General features: G+C 42.8%; 1 protein-coding gene across 1 annotated transcript in view; it reads right to left on the reverse strand.

The window, feature by feature from the left end:
• Positions 1-23,832, reverse strand: part of LOC111150822 (dynein axonemal heavy chain 14) — a 319,964-nt gene that overhangs the window by 196,765 nt on the left and 99,367 nt on the right. The window contains exons 23-32 of the mRNA XM_022508439.1: positions 20,612-20,716; positions 20,405-20,523; positions 19,379-19,453; positions 14,898-14,985; positions 11,716-11,969; positions 6,395-6,626; positions 5,679-5,732; positions 3,405-3,550; positions 967-1,035; positions 128-314 (exon numbers count right to left, since the gene is read on the reverse strand). Coding sequence (XP_022364147.1) covers positions 128-314; positions 967-1,035; positions 3,405-3,550; positions 5,679-5,732; positions 6,395-6,626; positions 11,716-11,969; positions 14,898-14,985; positions 19,379-19,453; positions 20,405-20,523; positions 20,612-20,716 — 1,329 coding nt within the window. The remainder of the gene's footprint in view (positions 1-127; positions 315-966; positions 1,036-3,404; positions 3,551-5,678; positions 5,733-6,394; positions 6,627-11,715; positions 11,970-14,897; positions 14,986-19,378; positions 19,454-20,404; positions 20,524-20,611; positions 20,717-23,832) is intronic.

Consider the following 23,832-nt stretch of genomic DNA (forward strand, 5'->3'; position numbering starts at 1 on the left):
GCCATCTTGAACTGCTGACCGGATTCTATCTCCATTATTTCCCAGGTCATCCCATGGTCCGATACCAGAAAAGTCTTATTTAAGGTTTTCTATAATCCCCTTGCTTTTGAAAAAAGCAATGTGTTACCTGCTGTGAGAGCTGCTTGCTGGCTAATTCATAAATGTTAACCAGCTTTCCAGAGAGTGATTTTGCAGATTTGAAACCAAATGAAAACAGCATTATCTCAGCAATCATTTGATAATGGGGAGCCATCATTGCCACTGGGCGAAACAGAGATTTTAAGTTATCCGGGAGCTCTACTCGACCTTTATATCTTAAGAGGGTAAGAAAAACAAAGAAATAAATAAGCAGAAAAGCAGTTATTCTGTTTTCATTTTTCCCGTTGAGGAACCACACAATATAGTTTCCAGAATTACCCCGTTTGTGTCCTATGTGACCTTCACTTGAAAGCAAGTGTCTAAGACAGTTTCTATCATATTTTTCATTTCCAGAGTGTTCTCCTCTACCGACCTTTCTCCCTGTGCCTCCTCCCACGGTGCGCCTCACGTCAGGTCGCTCCCACCCCGACGGTTCCCTCCACATATTCCCTCGACAGGTGTTCACTGAGCCTGCTCAGCCTCTGCTCCTCATAACCATCAAGTTCTCTTCCTTCTGCTACTCTCCGCTTTTTAGTCTGTCTTCTTTGTGACAAGTGGCTAAACTTTTCTTTTCTCCTAGCTATTCTGGAAGTGAAAACATCCCTCAGTCAGAAAGTTAACGTGAGACCACCCATGGTCATAAGTACGGAACTGTAATGCTTGTGAGTACGCAGGTACAGGAGGGGATCAGGCGGTGGCAGTACATTACAATGGTACAATGTACAATGTACAATGTACAATGGTACATTAAAATGTCGGACGACTGCTTCATGGCTAAGATCTCAGAAAACGATTTTGACTGTCTCCACTCCTAGCACAGATACTTACCCAGGGTTCATGGTGACAAATACTGCACAAGACATGTTGATACGAATTTCTTTTCCTTCCAGCACAAACCTATAAGACATGGGTAGGAGTTCGGAATGAGCACCCCGCAAAATGTGCCACTTCATTACGTACATTATTTTTAGCTGAAGACAGCGAAGGCCCAAAAGACTCAGAAAGAGCTTTTTACCTCCCCCTTTAACTGCTTCTATGAGTTTAGATAGAGGGCTGGGTCCAGGAAGACAGCTCTCACTAGAGACAGCTACAGAGAATATGGGGTGGGTGTAGTAAGCTGTGCGGAGCTCAGGAGACCTGTTCATTCGGATTCCTCTCTGTGTCCTGCTGTCTCTCTCACCAAACATTTGCTCTTCCCGTCTCCCTGTGACTTTTCTTCTTTCCCTTTGTAGCCCCAGATCCCTTTCCCCTTCTCCTTAGCTCAGGATGGCATACAAACCTTAATGGACTGTCTCTGAACCTCCCGTGTCTGTGTGAGGCTCATGTATGTATGCAATTAAACTTTTCTCCCATTAATTTATCTTATGCCAATTTAATTAATGGATCAGCCAAAAGAACCTCGACAGGAAAAAGAAAAATTTTCCTCCCCTGTCCATTATAGTATTCATTACTAAGAGAACTGTGTTCTCTAAGTCAAAGTATGTTAAAACAGTAAGTGAGTTTGGTAAAGTTCCTAAGGCTGTGTTACATTTAAATCCAAACAGCACATGCTGGGGGAAAAAACAATTTTTTTAAAGGTTTTATTTATTTACTTGACAGAGAGATCACAAGTAGGCAGAGAGGCAGGCGGGGACGTGGGGGGAAGCAGGCTGCCTGCTGAGCAGAAAGCCTGATGCAGGGCTCGATCCCAGGACCCTGAGATCATGACCTGAGCCAAAGGCAGAGGCTTAACCCACTGAGCCACCCAGGTGCCCTGAAAAAAACAATTTTAAGAGGGTAAAGAAAAGGGTCATCTTGAGTCAAAGTTGTGAGCCCTGCTGGGTTCAGAGTTTTTTTTAAAGATGTATTTATGTATCTGAGAGAGAAAGAGAATGGGTGGGAAGGGCAGCAGGACAGGGAGACAGAATCCCAAGCAGACTCATGACCCTGAGATCACGACCTAAGCCAAAACTTAACTGACTGCGTCACCCAGGTGCTCTGGGGTTTCAGATTTATTTGGTCAGATCTACAGAGTTGTGGGGACTGAAGCCAGAAGGCACCCCCCTGAATGACTTGACCAAACAGGGAAAAGAACCCGAGGAGGCACCCAGACACAGAGCTCTCCCTGGGTGACAGGGTAGAGCGGAGAATGGCTATGGCGCAGGGTTCCTGTGTTAACACACAGTGCGGCCTGCCCCCCTAACCCCTCAGTTAAATAAAGGGAATGCTGTGAAGCAGAACCTTGGCCCAGAGATTAGGGTACTGTGTCAGCTCCAGAGGTAGGGACCATGGAGAGAAATGCTCTGGTGACTTTACGGATAGGGGATACCAGTGAGGGTGGTTGAAGCTGGAAAGGAGGAACACGAGGAACAAAAGCTGAGGGCTCCCTGGACAGAACAGACGAAGGTGACACTCTATGAGGCGAGGTGGAAAACTGGTGACATGTGGCCTCCTGTGACCCCCACTTACACTTACAAACCTGTGAGGCCTTGCAACACTGGCTCTAACAGTGGGAACAAGATCCTTGAGAGTAAAGCCAGAAGTGAGTGTCCATTAGAATGAATTAGAAATACTGGGGGCGGGAAGGGGGGTAGTGACTGGCTGGTTCTGTCGGAGGATTGTGTGGCTCTTGATCTCAGGGTCATGAGTTTGAGCCCTATGTTGGGCATAGAGATTACTTAAAAAAATAAAAAAATAAAAAAAAATAAATACTAGATTGTAATAGAAATTTTAAACCCACAAATTCAATTATGCCCATAAAGTAAATCATGTAAATTTCTGAATTTATCTAAAGAGAAAAAAATTCTCCTTGGATTAGTAAATGGCAGTAATCCTAACATACAAGTATTACTTTTACAGGATTTTTTTCTCAATAAAAGTATATTAATTCAGAACCATGGAATAAGAGACGGCTTTAGGTATGTGGCCAGTAATGTTTTTTTAAAAGGATGTAGAATTAAAGAAAAATACTTTGGTTTCTTCAAGTGAAACATCCTAACATGGAAAGGTACTAAGAGAGTTTAAAGTTCAAAGAAAAAGTCATTGGATATATCTGTGACCTGTCCTGGTGGCCGGGAAGGCCTTTCCAATGCTGGACAGGAGCCTGAAGACCTCCGGGCTGGCAGGAAAGTCCGTTCTGTATATTTGCTCTTTACTTGCCCAGCAAAGGAGACATCCAAGATGTCATTCATTCCTTCTGGTCTGTGTTTAGGAAAAAAACAACACCCAAAGCACTTCCCAGAGAAGGAATACTAAGCAGCAAGGAAGCAGAGGCACCCACCCCGTACCTGACAGAGTAGCTGTCTTTTGCTGCCTTGATTGTTAGGATCTGTGACGCAATCACGGAGAGGACCATCACGTCAATCCGATTGAACTCGTCCAAACAGCACCACGCTCCCGACTGCACCAGTCCGAAGAAGAATCTCCCCATTATCTTGAAAACAATTACACGCGGGTTGGCCCTGGGCTGGCCCAGTGTGGTTCCGCAGTGTCCTCAAGGCCAGCGCATGCCCTCCCCAGCACAACAGCGGGGTGCGCACGGCGCTTGGCCCACGCCCCTGGCAGGTGCAGGCAAAGGCCTGGCTCTTGGTGTTCAGGGGGGGCTTCCAGGTGGGGAACCCACGAATGCCCATGTGCCGGCAGCCGAAACCAGCAAGAACACCGTAGGCCCAACACAACAAGCGTGCATGAACACGCGCGCGGGAATGCGTGCTCTCCGTGTGAGGCAGGAGTGCACGCCAGAGTCCTGTGGGTCCGAGACACAGCAGCCAGTTCTTCCCACTGGTTGTGGGAATCAGGTCATGTCTCTACTGAAAATTTTGATATTTCATTTTTTCATGTTTTTTTGGCCTTAATTTTGATTCTAAAAATCATTAAAATATGACTTATCTTGATGAGCAGGTTTCTGGGCTCCCCGCTTGGCTGCTCGGCCCTGCTCACTGCACCTGAGGGCAGTTCCTGGGGAGGAAACTAGGGTCTCTAGGTCTTGGCAATACTCATGCAAACAGCTGATCTGTGTTTATTGATATTTTTCATGTGCTAAGGGAGCACACACTGGAAACACAGGGTCTCACAGCTAATGTGCTTTTAGCTGCCAATAAAAGAACCCTAATAAAAGGTAAACACTAATTAGAATGGCCAAAATTAGCAAGACAGGAAACAACATATGTTGGAGGGGATGTGGAGAAAGGGGAACCCTCTTACACTGTTGGTGGGAATGCAAGTTGGTGCAGCCACTTTGGAGAACAGTGTGGAGATTCCTCAAAAAATTAAAAATAGAGCTTCCCTATGACCCTGCAATTGCACTACTGGGTATTTACCCCAAAGATACAGATGTAGTGAAAAGAAGGGCCATCTGTACCCTAATGTTTATAGCAGCAATGGCCACGGTCGCCAAACTGTGGAAGGAACCAAGATGCCCTTCAACGGACGAATGGATAAGGAAGATGTGGTCCATATACACTATGGAGTATTATGCCTCCATCAGAAAGGATGAATACCCAACTTTTGTATCAACATGGACGGGACTGGAAGAGATTATGCTGAGTGAAATAAGTGAAGCAGAGAGAGTCAATCATATGGTTTCACTTATTTGTGGAGCATAACAAATAGCATGGAGGACAAGGGGAGTTAGAGAGGAGAAGGGAGTTGGAAATTGGAGGGGGAGGTGAACCATGAGAGGCTATGGACTCTGAAAAACAATCTGAGGGGTTTGAAGGGGCGGGGGGTGGGAGGTTGGGGGAACCAGGTGGTGGGTATTAGAGAGGGCACGGATTGCATGGAGCACTGGGTGTGGTGCAAAAACAAGGAATATGCTGAAAAACAAAACAAAACAAAAAACAAAACAAAACAAAAGGGTAAATGGTCTGGACTTAACATGCAAAACAAAGTAAATGGGTGTGTTTTGAAACTGTAAGTAAATTTGTGACAGGTGCAGAGGTATATGACATTTCAATGAATATTTCACAATGTTAGGATCTGTGTCTTCTTAGGTAATATGCCACCAGAAAAAAATAAGGCTGACATAAAATTGTAATCATCACTACAAACTCTGACTCAAATCTCTGTGTTAATTATAACAGCCTCATTGTTTTTAATGATTACCTTTTCAGTAAATAGAAGTATACCTTTTCAGTAAATAAAAGTATAAAAAAGTAAATAAAAGTATAAAATAGTAAATACAAGTATAAAATAGTAAATAAAAAGTAAAAGTAAATAAAAGTATAAAATAAATTTATATTAATAGAGCAGTACTCTTAATTTTATTAATAAATTCATGTTCCATATCATATTTTGTTAGGAAAAACCCCGTCAAAAATTTTGAAAACCACTGTCATAAGAAGTAGTTCAGTTTCATAGAAGAAAACTGCATGATGTTTTAAGTTTCTATTATATTCTAAGTTTCTATTTTATCAATTTAGAAGAATCAACAGCATTTACAGTTCTGTTAATACTTAATGTCTCTCCAAGAGAAATACTTTTCTTCTTCTTTCAATCCTCAATGAATTCTTTATTTTATGTGCACAATATTTTTTTCCTACAAATATATGAATAAGCCTTACCTTATAATCCAAATCCTCAAAACAGTTGAAGACCACACAATGTTTGCCCAAGGACTGAGAAACAAAAATATTATTTTAATAGATCTCTTGAATTATGACACAAAATACTAATGCTATAACTTCAGGAGTTATAAAATGTCTTTACTCTTTTGAGAAAACTGCAATCTCCAGATGAAGTACATACCGAATTTAGAAAGTCACAAAACTTAGTATAGAGGCACATACACTATTAAGTTGATTAGCACATGGAATGCTAAAAAGTCATGTTTCTAAAACACATCAATAAAAAACTAAGGAAAAAGCATTTCAGGGACATCATTTCAGTGACATCAAACCATCTCCTCCACTTTCATAGTCTCTGTCTCTTTCTCTGTGCCACACACACACTCCCACACACACACGACCAGGTAGAAGTCTGCATGCAGCTCGAAATCACCCTTAAATGAGGGTGATGCTGCCGCCGTTCACTCATCAGTGAGCACGGTGGAATCCCAAGCAAACAGAAGCAAACTGAGCCTGCAGAACGCCCATGTCCCAGCACACAGCAGACACTTAAATGTGAACGGATGAGTTACATGACTTCATGGACCTGGTAAGGTGTCTGTTAAATGTTCTGAACATCTTACTAGCAGGAATGGTGTATATTTAAGATACCATTAAGGTTTGTGTGACTAAAAACCCAAGAAAGCAGCATTCTGGATACCAAAGGCACTTACTTTGGCTAGATCTTTGACACTCTCTGTTTTGCCCGTGCCAGTGGGGCCTGCGGGGCAGCCCCCCAGATTCAGGAGCAGCGCTCCGGTGAGGGTGAGCCAGCACCTGTTAGTGAGGGGCGTGATAACCAAGCGGGGCGTGCAGCCCAGGTACTCGTAGCCGTATGTGAAGCTGGCATCTCCTTGAGACACGTAGCACAACTTCTCTCTGTCGTTCCACTTATAGTGCAAATGCCTGAAAACAGTGGTGCAAGTGCGCATGTTATTGGGGCAAAATTAGTTTTTGTTTTCGCGTGTAGAAACCTAACATTAGAGGGAATGTTGACTAAAAAATAAATGAAAATGTTAAAAAAATGGAAAGAGTTATGGCCAATACATGAGTGACAAAGTTAGAATGAAATACTAGAACGCTGAATCCCACAAGCATGTGAGCACTTGCCCGGTGAGGAAAATGGTTTTGCGGAGTCCTGCTGCTTGGCTGTGATGTGGGCACGGCGCAAATTGAGGATTTATACAAGAATCATCCCTATGAAGTGTATTGTGGTTTTCAATAAAGATGTGGCTCAGACATTGTTCATTATAACCAGGATCCTTACTATGAGGGTAACTGAAATGCTATTGTGGTATTTATCTTACGAACCCTGAGAATTGTGAGGCTAATTCTAAATTTGCTCATCATCTATAAGGCTACCAGTAAAACCTGCGACCCAGTTGTAACTTTACAATATATATTCTTTCCCCCCCAGATTTACGGAGATATTGAGCTAGACCTTCATATTAGTTTAAGGCGTGACACCATAATGATTTGATATATGCACATACTGTGAAATGATCACAGTACATTTAGGTAAATTTAGGTAACATTCATCATTCACACAGTTACAAATTTACTTTTCTTGTGATGACAGCACTTGAGATCTACTGTCTTAGTATTCTTCAAATACACAATGAAGTATTATTAAACTATATTATTAAACTATATTAAACTATAGTTCCCAGGCTAGCCATTACATCCCCAGAACTTATTTATCTTCTAACTGGAAGTTGGTACCTTTGACCTCCTTCATCCATTACATCCATTACATCCCCTGCCTCTGGCCCCCACCCATTTCTCTGTTTCTATGAATTCAGTGTTTATGGGTTTCACATATAAGTGAGGTCATACATTGTCTGACCTATTTAATTTAGGATAATGCCATCAAGGTGTTGTAGCAATGGGCAAGACTTCTTTCATTTTTTACGGCTGTGTCATAGTTCATTGTACACATGTACTACATTTTCTTTATCCATTCATCAGTTAATGAATGTCTTGGCTATTATAAATAATGCTGTGATGAACATGGGGTACAGATACCTTTTTAAGATAGCACTTCATTAGGGAAAATATGCAGAATTGGAACTGCTGGATCATTTGGTACTTATATTTTTAATTTTATGGGAAACCACCATACATTTTCCATAGTGGGTTAACCAATTTACATTTCCTCCAATGGCACATAAATTTCCATTTTCTTCACATCCACACCAAAATTCATTTCTCGTCTCTATGATAATAGGCATTCTGACAGGTGTGAGGTGGTATCTTATTGAGATTTTGATTTGCATTTCCCTGATGATAAGTGCTGGGCAGCATTTCATGCACCTGTTGGCCATCTGTATGTCTTCCTTGGAATATGTCTATTCAGGTCCTCTGCCCATTTTTTAATAATAATAAAAAAAAAACAACCTTTTTTGCTATTGAGTTGTAGGTGTTCTTTATGTATTTGGGGTATCAATCCCTTAGTGGATTCATGGTTTGCAAATATTTTCTCCCATTCAGTAGGTTGCCTTTTTATTTTGTTTATGGTTTCCTTTCTTGTTCAGAAGCTTTTGGTTTGATGTAGTTTCACTTGTTTATTTTTTGTTTCCTTCACTTTTGGCATCTAATCCAAAAGTTATTGCCAAGACCAAGTTTACTGCCTTACATTTTCGAGTAAGAGTTTAATGGTTTCAAGTCTTACGTTCAAGTCTTAAATCTATTTCAGTTGGTTTCTGAGAGTGGCATGAGATAGGGGTTCGGTTTCATTCTTTTGCATGGGGATGTCTAGTTTTCCCAGTGTCATTTATTAAAGAGACTCTCCTTTCCCCATTGTATATTCTTGGCTCTTTTGTCATTGATTGGCCATATATGTGTGGTTATATTTCTGGGCTATTCTGTTCCATTGGACAATGGATTTGCTGATGTCATACCGTTTTGAGTACTACAGCTTTGTAATATAGCTTGAAACCAGGAAGTGTGTTATCTCCAGCTTTGTTCTTCTTTCTCAAGATTGTTTTGGATACTTGAGGTATTTTGCCGTTCCATACAAATTTTAGGTTTTGATCTATTTCCAGTGGAAAAAGGTCGCTGGAATTTTGAGATGTTTTACATTGAATCTACAGATGATTTTGGGTAGTACGGAGTTTTTTTTTTTAAAGATTTTATTCATTCATTTGACAGATAGAGATCATAAGTAGGCAGAGAAGCAGGCAGAGAGAGAGGAGGAAGCAGGCTCCCTGCTGAGCAGAGAGCCCGATGCGGGGCTCGATCCCAGGACCCTGGGATCACGATCTGAGCCAAAGGCCCCAACCCACTGAGCCACCCAGGCACCCCCGGACATTTTTTTTTTAAGAATTTATTTATTTGACAGAGAGAGATCATAAGTAGGCAGAGAGGCAGGCAGAGAGAAAGAGGGAAGCAGGCTCCCTGCTGAGCAGAGAGCCTGATGCGGGGCTCAGTCCCAGAACCCTGAGATCATGACCTGAGCCGAAGGCAGAGGCTTAAACCACTGAGCCACCCAGGTGCCCCTAGAACAGACATTTTAACAATATTAATTTTTTCAATCCTCGATCATGGATTGTCTTTTCATTTACTTGCACCTTCTTCAATTTCCTTCATTAATGACAAAAGAGTTTTCGGTGTACAGATATTTCATCTCTTTGGTTAAATTTATTCCCAAGTATTTTATTCCCTTGGTGTAATTATAAATGGGATTGTTTTACTTCTCTTTCTGATAGTTCATTGTAAGTGTGTAGAAATGTAACTGATTCTTGTGTATTGACTTTGCAACTTTACTGGACTCCTTTATTAGGATTACCAGTTCTTTGGTGGCATCTTTAGGGTTTTCTGCATATAATATGTCATCTGCAGCGAGAGACCGTTTTACTTCTTCCTTTCCAATTTGGATGCCTTTTGTTTCTTTTTCTTGTTTAACTGTTCTCACTAAGATTTCCACTACCATGTTGAATAGACATGAGGAGAGTGGACAACCTTATCTGGCTCCGAATCTTAAAAGCTCTCAGCTTTTCGCTGTTGTGTATGATGTTAGCTTTGGGCTCATCATATGTGGCTTTTACTGTGCTAAAGTAAAGGAATGGTAAGCTAAGTAAAAAGGTATCTACTATCCTAAGACCCAAGATTTGTTTTATGATTCAAGTACTAAATCATTTAAATAGAATTTTTATTTTCAGAGCTTTACTCCCCCTATTCTTCTTCCCCTAACAAAATTCCCAAACTTGCTTGACTGCACCTATAGTATACAGTGATTTTTTTCTTGATTACCATAGTCAAAAGAAATACCTCACAGTTAATTTCATTAATTTTTAGATTCAAAGCAGCTTAAAGGTATTTTTTGTCTTAATGAACTGGTAGCTTATTTTTAAAATATATACAAGTAAATTGAAAGGAATTTTTATATCATTCTTGAATAATCACCATTACTTACTAATGGGACATGTGTACCTGTTGTGCACTGCACAATTTATCAGACCTTATAATCAGATAGGATACTGTCAATTTTGTTTCCTATATCATGTTTTCATTTAGTCCTTGCTTTTTTATCAGAGCAACTGCTCAAACCTAGATTTGCAAGAATGAGAAATCATCAATATGATGATTCTAATGTTTAATTAGTTAAGGTTTAAGGTTAAACTTGTCAACTACCTTGAGCTACCAGTTTGTTTGGTGTCTGACACATGATGCATATCCCTCTGAGTCTTTTAAAAGTTTAAAATGTTTTGGGACGCCTGGGTGGCTCAGTCAGTTGGGCGTCTGCCTTCAGCTCGGGTCATGATCCCAGGGTCCTGGAATCGAGCCCCGAGTTGGGCTCTCTGCTCAGTGGGGAGTCTGCTTCTCCCTCTCCCTCTGCTCTTCTACCTGCTTGTGCTCGCTCTCATTCTCTCTCTTTCAAATAAATAAATAATATTTTTAAAAAATGTTTTGCAGTGTCCTGTAAGGTCTCTATGGGGCCTTGGGACACCCTGGCATACAACTTGGGAACTGTAGCCCTAGAATCATGATGCTCCCAGAGTTGTTTAGAATCATATGTTTCCTACTTTACTTTTCTATTTATGTTCTTCCACCTTTCAGTTTCACTTTCAAAGACAGTTACTAGAAAGTAATAATGGCATACTGAACTTTTGGGTGATGGTTCATCAATACAACATATTTCTTTGGCAATTAAAAATGGTATACAGTTACACTAAAAGCAAAAGGAATATGTGAATATTAACAGTAAAAGGAATATGTGAATATATATCAAATATAAAGTATTCAGTAAAATTCAAGTGGTGTTAGTCAAATATATCAGCCTCTGGGCTCCATTTTCCCTAGAGGCTAAAGGAAATTGTCACATTTAAATAAGGAAATTTACACTCATGCAGAATTCCTTAAAAATTAACTTTTCTTGAGAATCAAAGACATTATGTAGTCAGGACAGTTATTTTTTCATGAACAGAGGTTTCTTTAGAAAAAAATAACTCAGAAGTTTGAAATTTCACATTTATCATAGGAATCTTATGCTTGCTCTCCTCTTCTCCCTAGGGTCAGTGGCTCTATTCTCCTACAGTTTCACATTTGTGGTGTTTCATATATAAAATATTTATGTATGAATATGTACTACCAGGCTCCTGGTAGGAGAAAGGGGGCTCTGAGGTAAAGAACTGGCTAGAAACATGCTCTGGTTTGTTTCCCCGTTTAGAGTGCTCCAGAACGGACAGCACATAGGCAGAGTCGAGGCCTGAAGGAGGGCTGCGCTCTGGCAGAATGACGAGAGGAGCGAAGCCCATCCAGGAACATGAAGCCCAAGGAAGTTAAAATGATGGGAGGGACAGTGTAATAGAGAAGGAAGAAAGCATAGGCATCGGGAACTCAAACTGACACAGTTTGCCCAGAATTTCTATAAATCCCAGGAAAATGAAAAGTCAGATTTGACTTTTGAGGTAGAATTTGAGGTAGAGAATGAACTTCCCTAGAGGTAGCCGTGTGATGAGTTATTTTAGGCAGAGTGGTAACGGGATCCACTTACCTCGTCCACTCAAAATCCCCCACACTGAAGATGCCTTTCAGCAATAAATCTCTCACAATGTCTCTGTGGTGCACGCAGAGCATGAGCAGCGCTCCCAGGACAGCCTGTGTGCGGGGGTTACTGGTGTCCAGCATCACCAGCTCTGCAATCTCTTCTAGGTGACGGACCATGCTGCTGTGGACCTTCTCCAACTCTGGTCTTGACCGAGAACTCACAAAACATTTGATGCAGTCATTATAAAACATGATCTGGCTCTGAAAAAATAAGATATAAAGATGGTCATTGAAAAATAAACTTTATAAGTTAAACCAGATGTTTTCATGATGTGTGTATGTGCATGTGAAAGAGAGCATACACATTTGAATGTATTTAAGATTCAGACACTGAATTTTATTAATGCTCATGGCCTTATTTTTAAATAAATTGAAATATTTTTTATCACCAATAGTTCTAGTTTTGAAGTCTGCTATTCTTAGCAATCATCACTAGACTGATAACATCACTAGCAACCATCATTAGACTAATAACCCAGGACAGTAATAATGGTAGAAAACTCCAGCATGAAATTAGGACCGTGTGCTCAGCTGAAACCAGAAATACTCTTTTTAGAATATGTTGTCTGTAATCATAATTTTCAGAAACTCTGTATGACTTCCATCATTCGAGCCATCTTTTGACACTCACCCGCTCCATATGCGCCAGAGTTGTTTTAAGAAGGCCGCTGGATTAATGTCGCAGTGACCTGGAAGTCAGTGGAGGGGACTTCCAGGAGGCCTGCAGGTTTCCAGCCCATGACTGGGTGAACTGGGATTGCAGTCCCTAGGATAGTACCTACTGAAGGAAGAGCACGCTGGAGGTGGAGGGGCACAGTGAGTTCGTCTTGGGATTTCATGAATTTGAAGTGCCTATGAAACACGTAGGTAAGGCTATAAAGAAATAAACATCGGAATACTTAGCCTAGGGGTAAGAGGTATAGGGGTGGGACTTTCTTCCAGAGCAAGGTAAGAGGGGAGAGGATGTGGAACCTGACGCATCAGTCCGTGTTCTGGGCTGCCTGCAACAGAAACAAACTCTTTCTTACAGGATGTGGCGGGTCAGCAGGTGGAGAGACCATGGCCTGGGTCTCTCGGGAGTGGGCAGGAGTGAGTCTGGGCCGGGCAGCAGGAAGCACTGTCAAGGCCACCGCACTGCTGTGTTTGAAGCATTTATTCAAGATTCACAGCCTCAGAGGCAGCATCCAGCAGGCCAAGTCCCCTTGCTAGGTGGCGTCAGTGCGGGTTCTGGGGAGGCGGCCTGCGAACCAGATCTCTCTCTCTCCTTAGATAGCTGGAAGGGAACCGTCCATTGCTCTGGCTTAGATAAACCCGTGCTGAAATTCTCAGTGGCCGGAACATGCAGGCCTGTTATCATCCTCACTCCCCCACAGCCATCTGCTGGGAGAAGGCTCCTGGTACTGTTCCACATGCAGAAGCACAGGAGAAAGGGACGTTGTCAGCGGTACACTGGGATGGGAAATTAGCAGCAGCCTGGGCAGACAGGGGAGAAACTGGCAAAGTCTGTTCAATGATTCCAGTTCAAGCCCATAAGGAACCGCTTTTTATTGTTCAGCATGTTTGGAGGACCGGGGACCTGGGATGATCTTCTCTTCACAGAGCAGATCTGATGATCTGGACGCCTGGCCAACCACAGGAATGTCTAGGCTGATTCATCATGACTTCACTGCCTTTGTAGACCACAGCTTATCCAAGTCCTTGCAGTGCAGGATCTTCGAGTACTTTATCAATATGCAGTCAAGTGCACAACGAAGGGAGCTGGGGAGATTGGACGTCGTTATTTGTGTCCATAACTCTAGGTTCTCAGAGACGTGACAGTTGTGGTGGGGCAAGGCACAGTGAAAAGATGTGATGTTATTTTTAAGTTTAATAGAGAATTTAATGAAGTCAAATCTGCTTTACAAACACTTGAGGAGGGTAACTCAGGGGACCAGGGCTTCTTCCTGCATCAGTGCAGAACCACTGTCCCCAAGGTGCGTGGGGACTCTCATCACCAACAGACGTTATTGGAGTTTGCAGACCTCTCTAGAGCATTTTTAAATGACGACCGCTCACTGTCTCCGGAGAAAAGTCAGTCCAGTTCCCTCTCTGCTCCCTTGGCTTCCATGACGCCTCTGGCATTCTTCTTCATGGAGACCCTTCCTTCATCTTTTTGTTACATGGGGCTGTCCCCTGGGGTCTTTCCTTGTCCTTCTATCATTATACATGGTCTACAGGGGAAATTCCCTAATGTCCTGGCTTGAACCACTACTTTCCGAGTTCTTCTTCTCAAAAGAAACACGTGCTTTTGCTTCCTTGCTATCATGCATACCTCGTTTCTCTTTCTCCTTTGAGGTCCAGAACAGCAACAGTTAGCAAATGAAGGCTCCCTGCAAAGATATCCCTGTGCTAATGCCCAGAGCCTGTGACTATGTCACCTAACAGGGCAAACGGCACTTTGCAAATGTAATTAAATCAAGACCTGCAGGTAGAGAGAGTATTCTGGATTATCTGAGTGGGGTCAATATGACCATATGTACCCTTAAACTTGGAGAACATTTTTTGCCATGTGAGCAGAGGGAGGTCTGACCGAAGAAGAGCAGACAGATGCAAATAGGGCTGGCTTTGAAAATAAAGGAAGGCCAGCAGCCTCTAGAAGCCAGGAAAGAGAAAGGAAGGGACTCTCTCCTGAGCCTTCAGGAAGGAATGCAGCTCTGCCGACACCTTGATTTTTGCCAGTGACACCACGAGGCCTTCAACGGACACAACTGCGAGCTAATATACTCGTGCTATTTAAGCAACTAAGTTTGAGGCAACTTTTTAATGACAGCAGTAGAAACCAAATACAGTGCGGGATATCCCTGAGAAAATAATTTGTGATTTATTTTCATTCAACATTTTATTATGAAACAATTTTAAAACAAACCATAAAAAAGCTGAATTATAAAACAAATACCCAGATTCCCACCACCTATATTCTAAGCAATTCTCTGCTAAATTTACTTTCTCGCTTATCTATCCAGTTTTCTATCCAGCTATCCGTCTCATTTTTGGATGCATTTCAAAGTGAATGACACATATAAGTACTCTTCATAATGGTTTCTTTCTAAATCTTTGCTTTCTGGGCAGTAGAGCCACAAACTAACTCACCACCGTGAGGACCACTTGTCCTGGATGAGACACCACCCATGTGGAAAAGGTCTGGCGGTTCCAGTCCTCGACCCCTTGACTTAGAAACCTACAAACAAAACATTTTACTTCTATTATTACGTGCAATCACAGTGGCCATTCAATGATCAAGCATGATGAGGCCACGGGGGGATTTTCCTTTAGGATCTCTGGTTTTTAATTCTCACTTAGGTATACGTATGGCACCAAATGTCAGAGTTACTAGAGCCTTATTGATTTATGCAAATGCATATTCCCTATATTTTCCTTTAATGTCACCAGCACTTCCCCAATGGGGCCACTGAGTATCTGGGTGGTAGAACTAGAAGGGGGAGATGATACACATTAGCTTTGAATTTCTAATACTATCAATGACAAAATCAGTATTTAAAATAATTTGAAACCATCAAATGAATTTTAGCAGTAAAGTCCCATATTTAGTTTTAAAAATTAATCATAAGGAAAAAAAATAAGATTCATGAAAAATATGCAGATGTTTTTATTTAAGATCAAGTTAATATGTGCCAACAGTATATGTCTGCATATTGTTACAGCGGGTTTTTTTCACTCAGAAGTTTTTAGTTTCTATATAGTCGAATTGATCAATCATCTTCACATTCCATCACTGATGCCGCGCGTCAGAAATTCCTGACACCAAACTTCACTCATTTTCTTCTACTTTGACGGCTTCTTTACTTATCGTAATTGAGAATTTAGTTTGCTTTTAGAATAAATATTGATTCTTCTAATTTTTGCTGTAATTGCAAATGGTTTTTAGTAATTTTTAAATTATTTTCTAATCACTGCCACTGTGGAGAAATAAGTTGTTATAACTTTCTGTATGTTTCAAAACAACATCAGTGGCAAATTTATGTTTTATCAATTAAAATGACCTTTTATTTTATGTCTTTGTTTTCTTTATCTCTCAAACAACATGCAGTTCCATTTCTCTTTTGACAAAATCTTTTAATTAAGATCTTACTTCTATTTTGACACTTAGCCCCGGGTTTATATTTGTATACACACACAGAGCACACACACTATATTTTCTTTATTTTATTACCTCCAGGGTTTTGTAAATATTTATTCTGATTTTTTATAGTCTCTTGGGAGAGAGTGTATCAAGATTTCTGACTTAATAATCCTGTCTTCATCATGAACCATACTCCTTCAAATGATAGATAATATATGAATACTATATAATGATATATATGTCAATTATATTCTACACACACACACACACACACACACACACAGAGAAAACACTGGAACGCACGAAAGTGTGCTCCAGGGCATCCACAACTTGAGAAGTCTCTATCAGATGGCAAGCAAATTGGGATTGAATTCTAGAAAGAAGAGCAGACCCACCAAAGAACACTCCTGCCAAGTTTGACAACCACAAGAGGGAGGCAGGGGTGGCTCTTCGGGACGATGAGGAGAGCTTCCTAAGCAGGGAGTGCAGTGGCCTCTGCCTGTCCCCACACCCCCTGCCTTATTGCAGCTGCCAATGACCACTGTGAATGGAAATCTCAGAGGACCACTGGGGCTGGAGGGAGAAGCAGAGGAGGGCCTGCAATCACATCACACATCCTAACGCACGGCGGGAAAGACAGAGGAAGAGAGGAAAGTGGAGAGAAGGAAAGAAAGGAACCAAAGTTCATCGACACTGGCATTTTCTCACAAGAGCGGTGTATCTGAAACAGCGCTGGAACCCACGTGCTGGGGATGGGACAAAGGCAGTTTGCAGCATCCAGGAGAAGTGGAAAGGAATGTCCACACCCGGGAAGATCCGCCACTCCCAGACTGGGCCTGTGCACCGTCCTGTCCCCGGTGGCTGCGCAGGCCACCTGCTGCGATTAAACACAAGAACCCGCAGGGAGAGAGAGAAGGAGAGGGACTCGCTCATCTGACTGTGAACGACAACCAGTGCAAACACGAACCTGGGGAAGCAGGGTTAGCAGAGCTCATGCAACCAGACAGCTCCCTTCCCAGTTCCAACACCCGGTTGAAGCTCTCTGGGGTCAGGGGCATCTCACAAGCTGCTGGTATCTGGCAATCACTCGGCCCACAGGCAGCGTGACACAGGAACAGGAACACGTTCTGCTGAGATCAAACACCGCCAGGTCCAGCAGTATTTGATGAGAGAGAAAGCATCTCCCCAAAGGGAATAGTGCAAGTATGTACTCAAAAGCTAAGAAAAGGCTTCCAGATAGAAGACACTGTTTTGCCAAGTTGAATGTGTTATGAAGGTAATACCTCACCATTCCGTCCTGTGTGAAAACAAAAATGAAACTTTTTCCAAAACCCAGCATCAAAGGGCAACCCCAGCTCTGCTGTGTCCTCCAATCCCAAACAGCTGTCCCCGAACTCTACACAGCTGTAATCAAGCCCCACACTGCAAGGCCCACCTGAAACCAGACTGCCACAGCTTAACACACATTCCAGTTTAACTCTTCCTTGCCTGGGCGCTCTGGGGTCCCAGCAGGGCTTCTGCTTTATCCCATACACTCAGCTCTGTCTTAGAACATGTCGTTTGGGTGACATTTGGGGGAGCTAGCATTCAAGAAATTGGATTTGAACTTAAAAATTAATTCCATTCAAACTAACCTGCAAGTAAGAGGGCAAAAATAAAAATATTTGCCACTCACAGATGCTTTCTGGAAAAAATTACTTGGAAATATATAGAGCAGAAGGAAAACAAACTCTAAAATGTGAGACCTATGAATCAGTAATGAACAAAAACAAACCAAACCAAGAACCTTACTAAGACTAGAGAATTACTGATCCATAAACAGAGAACTAACCCCATATGGAATAAGATCCTGCATGACTATAATACAGAGGTGATGATGGAAGGGTTTTATGAAGTGATCCAAGCTCACTGCAGACAAATCAGAGCTATTTACTCTAGGCTTTGATAAAGGTATGTTTCACTTTGTACATTAACATTTTAAAGAGTATTCACTAGAAAAAAGGAAATGTTTATGACTTTGGCATGGCTGCCCCAAAAGATATGAAGAAACTCAATATAACAATAAATGACATCCCCCTCCCCGCCCAGACCTACAGCCTGGTGTTTAGAAGACATACAACAGCATGGGGAGCAGTGAAGCAACAGGACACACTGCAGGCGAAGGGTGGCTCGAGAGTTCAGTGGAGGGACTCTGTGCAGACACGGGGGCAAGCTTAAGGGAGTCAACAGGGCTGGTGACACAGTTATTTATTAGAAATAAATGCTAGAAATAAAACAAGGATAAAGACAAATCCACAGAAAAGGAGAACATGTTTAATACAGTTTTCCAGAAAATAAAGTAAGTGGACTGGAAAATGAACAGGAAAATCAAGTGGAGTTCAACATAAGGAAATCTGTTATTGTAAGTCATAACAACCACAAATTAAAGGCAAAGGAGTATTTGGGGTTCTTGATTGATTCATTAAAAAAAACTCTGAATGAATTAGATGTCTTTTAATTATTAAAAACTTTGCAAACAAGGAACAGAATAAAACTCTACTTTGATGAGGGGTATATTCCAGAAATCCAAGCATCATAAACAAAAGACAAAACGTTAGAAATGTTCCCAGTAAAATTAGGAAACAAAGAAGGTTGCTGTCAACTGTACTTTTTAACACTGCACATAATCTGTCATCCTAAACAACAAGGAAGAGATTTTTAAAAGAAAACTGTAAAGAAAGAGAAAGAACTGTCATTAATAACAAATGGTAAGACTGTCTGACAAAAGTTCCAGCACAATGAGTGAATATCGGTTTGTCTCTCAAGTGCCTGGATGCATTTTTCGGGGTTCCTTGCCCTCACACATGAGACAGCTGGCTCTCATCACATCACTCCAGGTAAGAACTGGAGCCAAGGAAAGCCACTGTAGTTATTTATGTAAGTAAGTAATAATCTGCTCTGCTCCAGAAGCCTTGTGTTGGCATTCAAGATCATGTTCCTAAATATAGATCTTAAAACCCCAAGACCAATAGACAGCCCCTCTATAACCAACCACAAATAACTAGAAATGTACAAGACAGCTCCAGTCAAAGTCATTGAAAAGTTCATGCTCTGAGGCTCTTTCCTCACTCTAAACAGACTGGATGGTAAAAAGGAGAACCCTACAGAGCCTGGACCCAGCAAGCAATGCAAGGAAGCAGAAGTGGGATGGGCAGCAGCCCGAGCCTGCTGGGCACTGGGTCCTTCGGAAGCAGGCAGCAACATCCCGCCATGCATTCAGCTCCTGATCCTAACCCTAACCTGCCTGAATGCAGTCCCTGATCACGCTCTCCAACTGCAAAAATGCCTATTTTCCGTTCAGCCATGTGCTGTCATGTTCTATCAAAGCCCATTTCATAACAGACTTTACTCCATACATTTCTGCAGATACCTCCCACTTGAATTCGCAGATAATTGAACAAGTTTAAGTATATATACATAATGTGATCTTAGGATTAAAAATTGTACTCACTTTTTCAGCACATCAAACATGCTTTTCTCTACATTCACCAGCCACTGTTCCACGGCACTTCTTACACGAATTTTCCTACAATGTTTTCAAAAATAATTTGCAAACAGTTTTTATCCATGTTTCTTGATAAGGCTGTAGACTAACTTTTCTACACTTGTAACATTCATATGCCAAAGGACCACAATTCTCTAATTTTGGGTTTTTTTTCTAGATCTCAATTTGGAAAGCTATGCACACAAAGTATCACCTAACTTTAGGGAATTCTAACAACGAAATCATGAACTTACAAAGTTAAGAGGTTCCAGTAAAACATGAGCAAACTGGGTAAGTTGTATCACAAAGCTTTCTTGTATTCCTTACTGGGTCTTTTAAACAGCCAGCTGAGGTCGGGGTTGAGTTAGGGACTCCAGTGGACGGGAACACTGGGACGCAGCATTTTTTAATCCAATCCCATCAGGAGCCATGTGCCAAAGGCTGGCTGGCAAACTGGACCTGTGTGGTGGCAGGACCCAGCAGACCCACGAGCCCGGCCTGGAGCCGTCCACAGCCAGGGGCGCAGCATTTACAATGACAAGCAAATAGTAAATTTCCTTACTAAGTTTCTATAATAAAACCCTGTGTTGGCATTCAGGATGATGCCAAGAAATAGAGACATGAAAAAATAAAATTCTGCATAGGTACATTATCTCTGAAGAAACAGTTTGCTTAGCAAACTTCTATGAAATATCAGACATTTCCAAGCCGAGGTTTTTTTTTTTTTTTTTTTTAAGATTTTATTTATTTATTTGACAGACAGAGATCACAAGTAGGCAGAGAGGCAGACAGATGGAGAGAGAGGTGGAAGCAGGCTCCCTGCAGAGCACAGAGCCCGATGTGGGGCTCGATCCCAGGACACTGGGACCATGACCTGAGCCGAAGGCAGAGGCTTTAACCCACTGAGCCACCCAGGTGCCCCTCCAAGCCGAGATTTTAAACAGCAATGTGGTACAGAGTCTGAATGCTTAGTTTAGAACACATGTGTCATACTTGGGCAGCAGAAGACATTCCCCTTCAGCAGATACGAGCATTATCACAGCAGGAGGGCCGATTTCTTGTTTCCATATCAGTAATTGTTTTATATTTTCAAAACACTTCACAAGATGAGGCTGTGGACCAGAAACAAATGCCAATAACACTATAAAATTCTGACCTGGTTGGGAAAGAATATCACTGAACAGAGAATAATAATATTACCTGTACAGACTCAGGATTTCCGCTATCAGCTAGAATATCAAGGAGTTCAGCGTTGCTAAGAAAGTAAAATCTTGGGAAAATCCTTCTTTTGATTTCAAGGTAGTCCTGTCCAGAATCAAAAGACATTGCAGTTCATAATGTATGTTTATTCATGATTATCACAGCCTCATCTGGGCCTACATTTGCACACAAAGAGCATGATATTGAAATTGCAGTCTACATGGCAGCACTAGTAGAAATAAGAACCCATGCTTAATTAATTCTTAAATTGCTAAATTAATTTTTAATAAGGCAAAACTAAAACAAATGAAAGTATAACCCAAAAAACCCCACCCATGAACACACACGCACACAGACGCCCCGCTGTATGTGGGATCAGTGGGATCACCGGCATCGCCTTCCCACGCGCCCGCCTTTCTGCTGGTTTCCCAGTCCTCGGGGAGTCAGTGGTCACCTCACAACCTGCTGCGTACACAGCCCCGCCAGCCCCAGCCTCGCCCGCCGCTGCTTGGTTACACTCACATGGGTCTTCACTCCACTCCCCCTTCTCCCATGGAGACACCTGTTTCCACATCCTGTGTCCCCGATCCTACACTTGCAAGCTCTCCTTTGCAACAGGCTTCCCTTTTGCCTCCCTCTCATTAAAAATAAATGCAAGCAGCCCCCTCTCGCACTTGGTTTTCCTCTAGCTACTGCCTACTAGCCCGCCTCCCCTCCATGGTCACAGTGGTTGAAGAGATCGCCTATAAACTTGGGGCCTTAGCTTACGCATCTCTCAGCCACCCCCGTGCCCTGCCATGCCGCCCCACTGCCAAGGATGGACTGGGGGCTGCTCAGTCTTCATGCCACGTGACATCTCACCATCTCGCATCTGATGGCTGGCTCTGTCCCTCATCCTGCCTGGGATGTCATGCTCCTGTTTTTCTCCATCCCTCAGCCAACTCTGTACCATTTGCTTTCAGGCTCCCTCGTGGTCCCCACACCTTAATGCTGACATGGCGCACACTGCATCTCTGTTCCACCCGTTCTGCCCATCCTGGGCTGCTGGCTCTGCGGCTCCTGTCACCTCCCTTTGCCCCAGAGCTGTACACCCAAATGCTGACTGAAGAGATTTTCAACAAGTACAACATGTACTCGTTTCTACACAAGCTTCTCCTTCCTACTTCCTCTCTCTGCAGCGTGCACCCCTTCCACGTGGGTGGCCAGGCCAGAAATCTCGACACAACCCTGGATCTCCTTCCTCTCTCCTCCATGTGTCATCTTTCATCGTCACCACTATCTTACGTTAGTCCTCCAGGATTTCTAGTCCTGTGACTGGTTTCTTTTTCTCTATTCTCACTGCACTCCCATCTACACATAACTCCATGCTCCCTTCTAGGGAGACATTTCTAAATCAAATAATTTCATTCTCCTGTTCAAAATCCTTCATTGTGATGTTCTAGGCCCTCTGTCATCTGCCCCTGGCTCCTGGGGACTCTTACCTTTCCCCACTTTCCCATTTGCAAACTAGGTTTCACTGGTACTGTCTGGTTTACTACTCCAGAACATGCCATGCTTGCTCATGGCTCCAGATCTGTACTTCCCCCTTGCTTAGGACACTTTTCCTATCCACAACCACGCACACACCCTGACCCTTCTAACTGCCCAACTCAGACATTCTTCCAAAACCCAGCTGAATGATCACTTCTCCCAGGCTGGGTTAATCTCTCCTCTTTCATGTGACTGAACCATCCAAACCATCGCAGCATACATCACATGCTGGTATCCCTCTACCTCGGTTCCTATGACAGACCTTGAGTTCTGTGATAGAAGAGAACTAACTAGGGAGTCCCAGCATGTAAAGCAGGTGCTCAACACAGGAATAAATGGAAAATTACTGGTTGGTAATGATGCTTAGTAATAATGCAAAGATACGCAAGAATTAATCAGAGAGCTTATCGCAATCCTACTCGGTAAACTTGCTGTTACTAATGAGATCATGGATTCATATAGCAGAGGGGCCTCCTGGGCAGACAACTTCCTCTAGGCTGTAACTGCCATATGGGGTCATCACAATCACTGGGACTTGTGTTTAACAAAGAAAAGATATGAAAACCTGGAAAGAGATCTTAATGGTTTGTGAAGTGAAGCGAATATGTTCACCACAAATCTCAGATATTAAAACCTAGTATTTAAAAATACGTACGTCTAGCAGACAGTTTAATGTTTTGGCAATGTTTAAATATATGGAATCAATAACTTAATTTATAAAATCATCAAACAAGGACCTCTGGGGACAATGGTGGAGTAGGAGGACCCTGAGCTCACTTCGTCCCCCCACATAAACCTAGATCACACCCACAATAGCATAAATGACTCAGAAAATGACTTGAAGACTGGCAGAACAAACCCCACAACTGAAGGCAGAGAAGAGAAGACGCCACACTGAAGATGAGAGGAAGGGCAGAGAGGCAGCATGGAACTAAAAGGACTTGTGGGTCTGTGGGCAGGAGAGAGACCCACAAGCACTGACTGGGGTGGGGGGTGAGGGGGGCAGACAAACAGACCCTCTCACAGAGGCCAGCGTGGGGAAGATGAATCCTCCTAACATTTAGCTTCGAAAATGAGAAGGGTCAAATTTTACAAGTTCTTAAAACCAACAGGACTTAAAACCTGGAATTTTAAACATCAGTGGCTCAGCTCTGGGAGAGCTGGGAGGGAGAGAGGAAATGGAGTCCGACTGTTAAAGAGAAGAGACCCGCAGAAATACAGCACAGTAGCTGCAGTTTGAAAAATGCCTGGGGCATACAGGAAGGAATAATTTACTCAGAGCATTTCCCAGAGGGACAGAGATGAGTGAGAGACTTCTCTAGGAAAGAAGGAGCTAATGGTGTGGTTTCCCTCCCCTAGCCTAGACACTCTGATAAGGCTGGAACGAACTCGCCAACAGCAACCCCCTCATTCTGGTGTGAACACAGCCCCTCCAGTCAGACCTCAGCTCCAGGTCCCCTCTCAGAGCAGATGCACACAGACCTTATAAGCATCGTACCCCTGCCCACGCGCATGTTGTGGATCCACCCCTCTCTGACAGGCCCTTGGCGCGAATGCATCCAGAGTGCTGCCACAAGCCTGCCAGGGAGCAAGCAGCCCAGACGGGGCCAGCCCCACACCTGGGGAGTGTGCAAGCAGCCCAGACGGGGCCAGCCCCACACCTGGGGAGTGTGCAAGCAGCCCAGACGGGG

The sequence above is a fragment of the Enhydra lutris genome, unplaced genomic scaffold, assembly GCF_002288905.1.
Source record: "Enhydra lutris kenyoni isolate GAN:26980312 unplaced genomic scaffold, ASM228890v2 scaffoldscaffold24, whole genome shotgun sequence".
Lineage (NCBI taxonomy): Eukaryota > Metazoa > Chordata > Mammalia > Carnivora > Mustelidae > Enhydra > Enhydra lutris.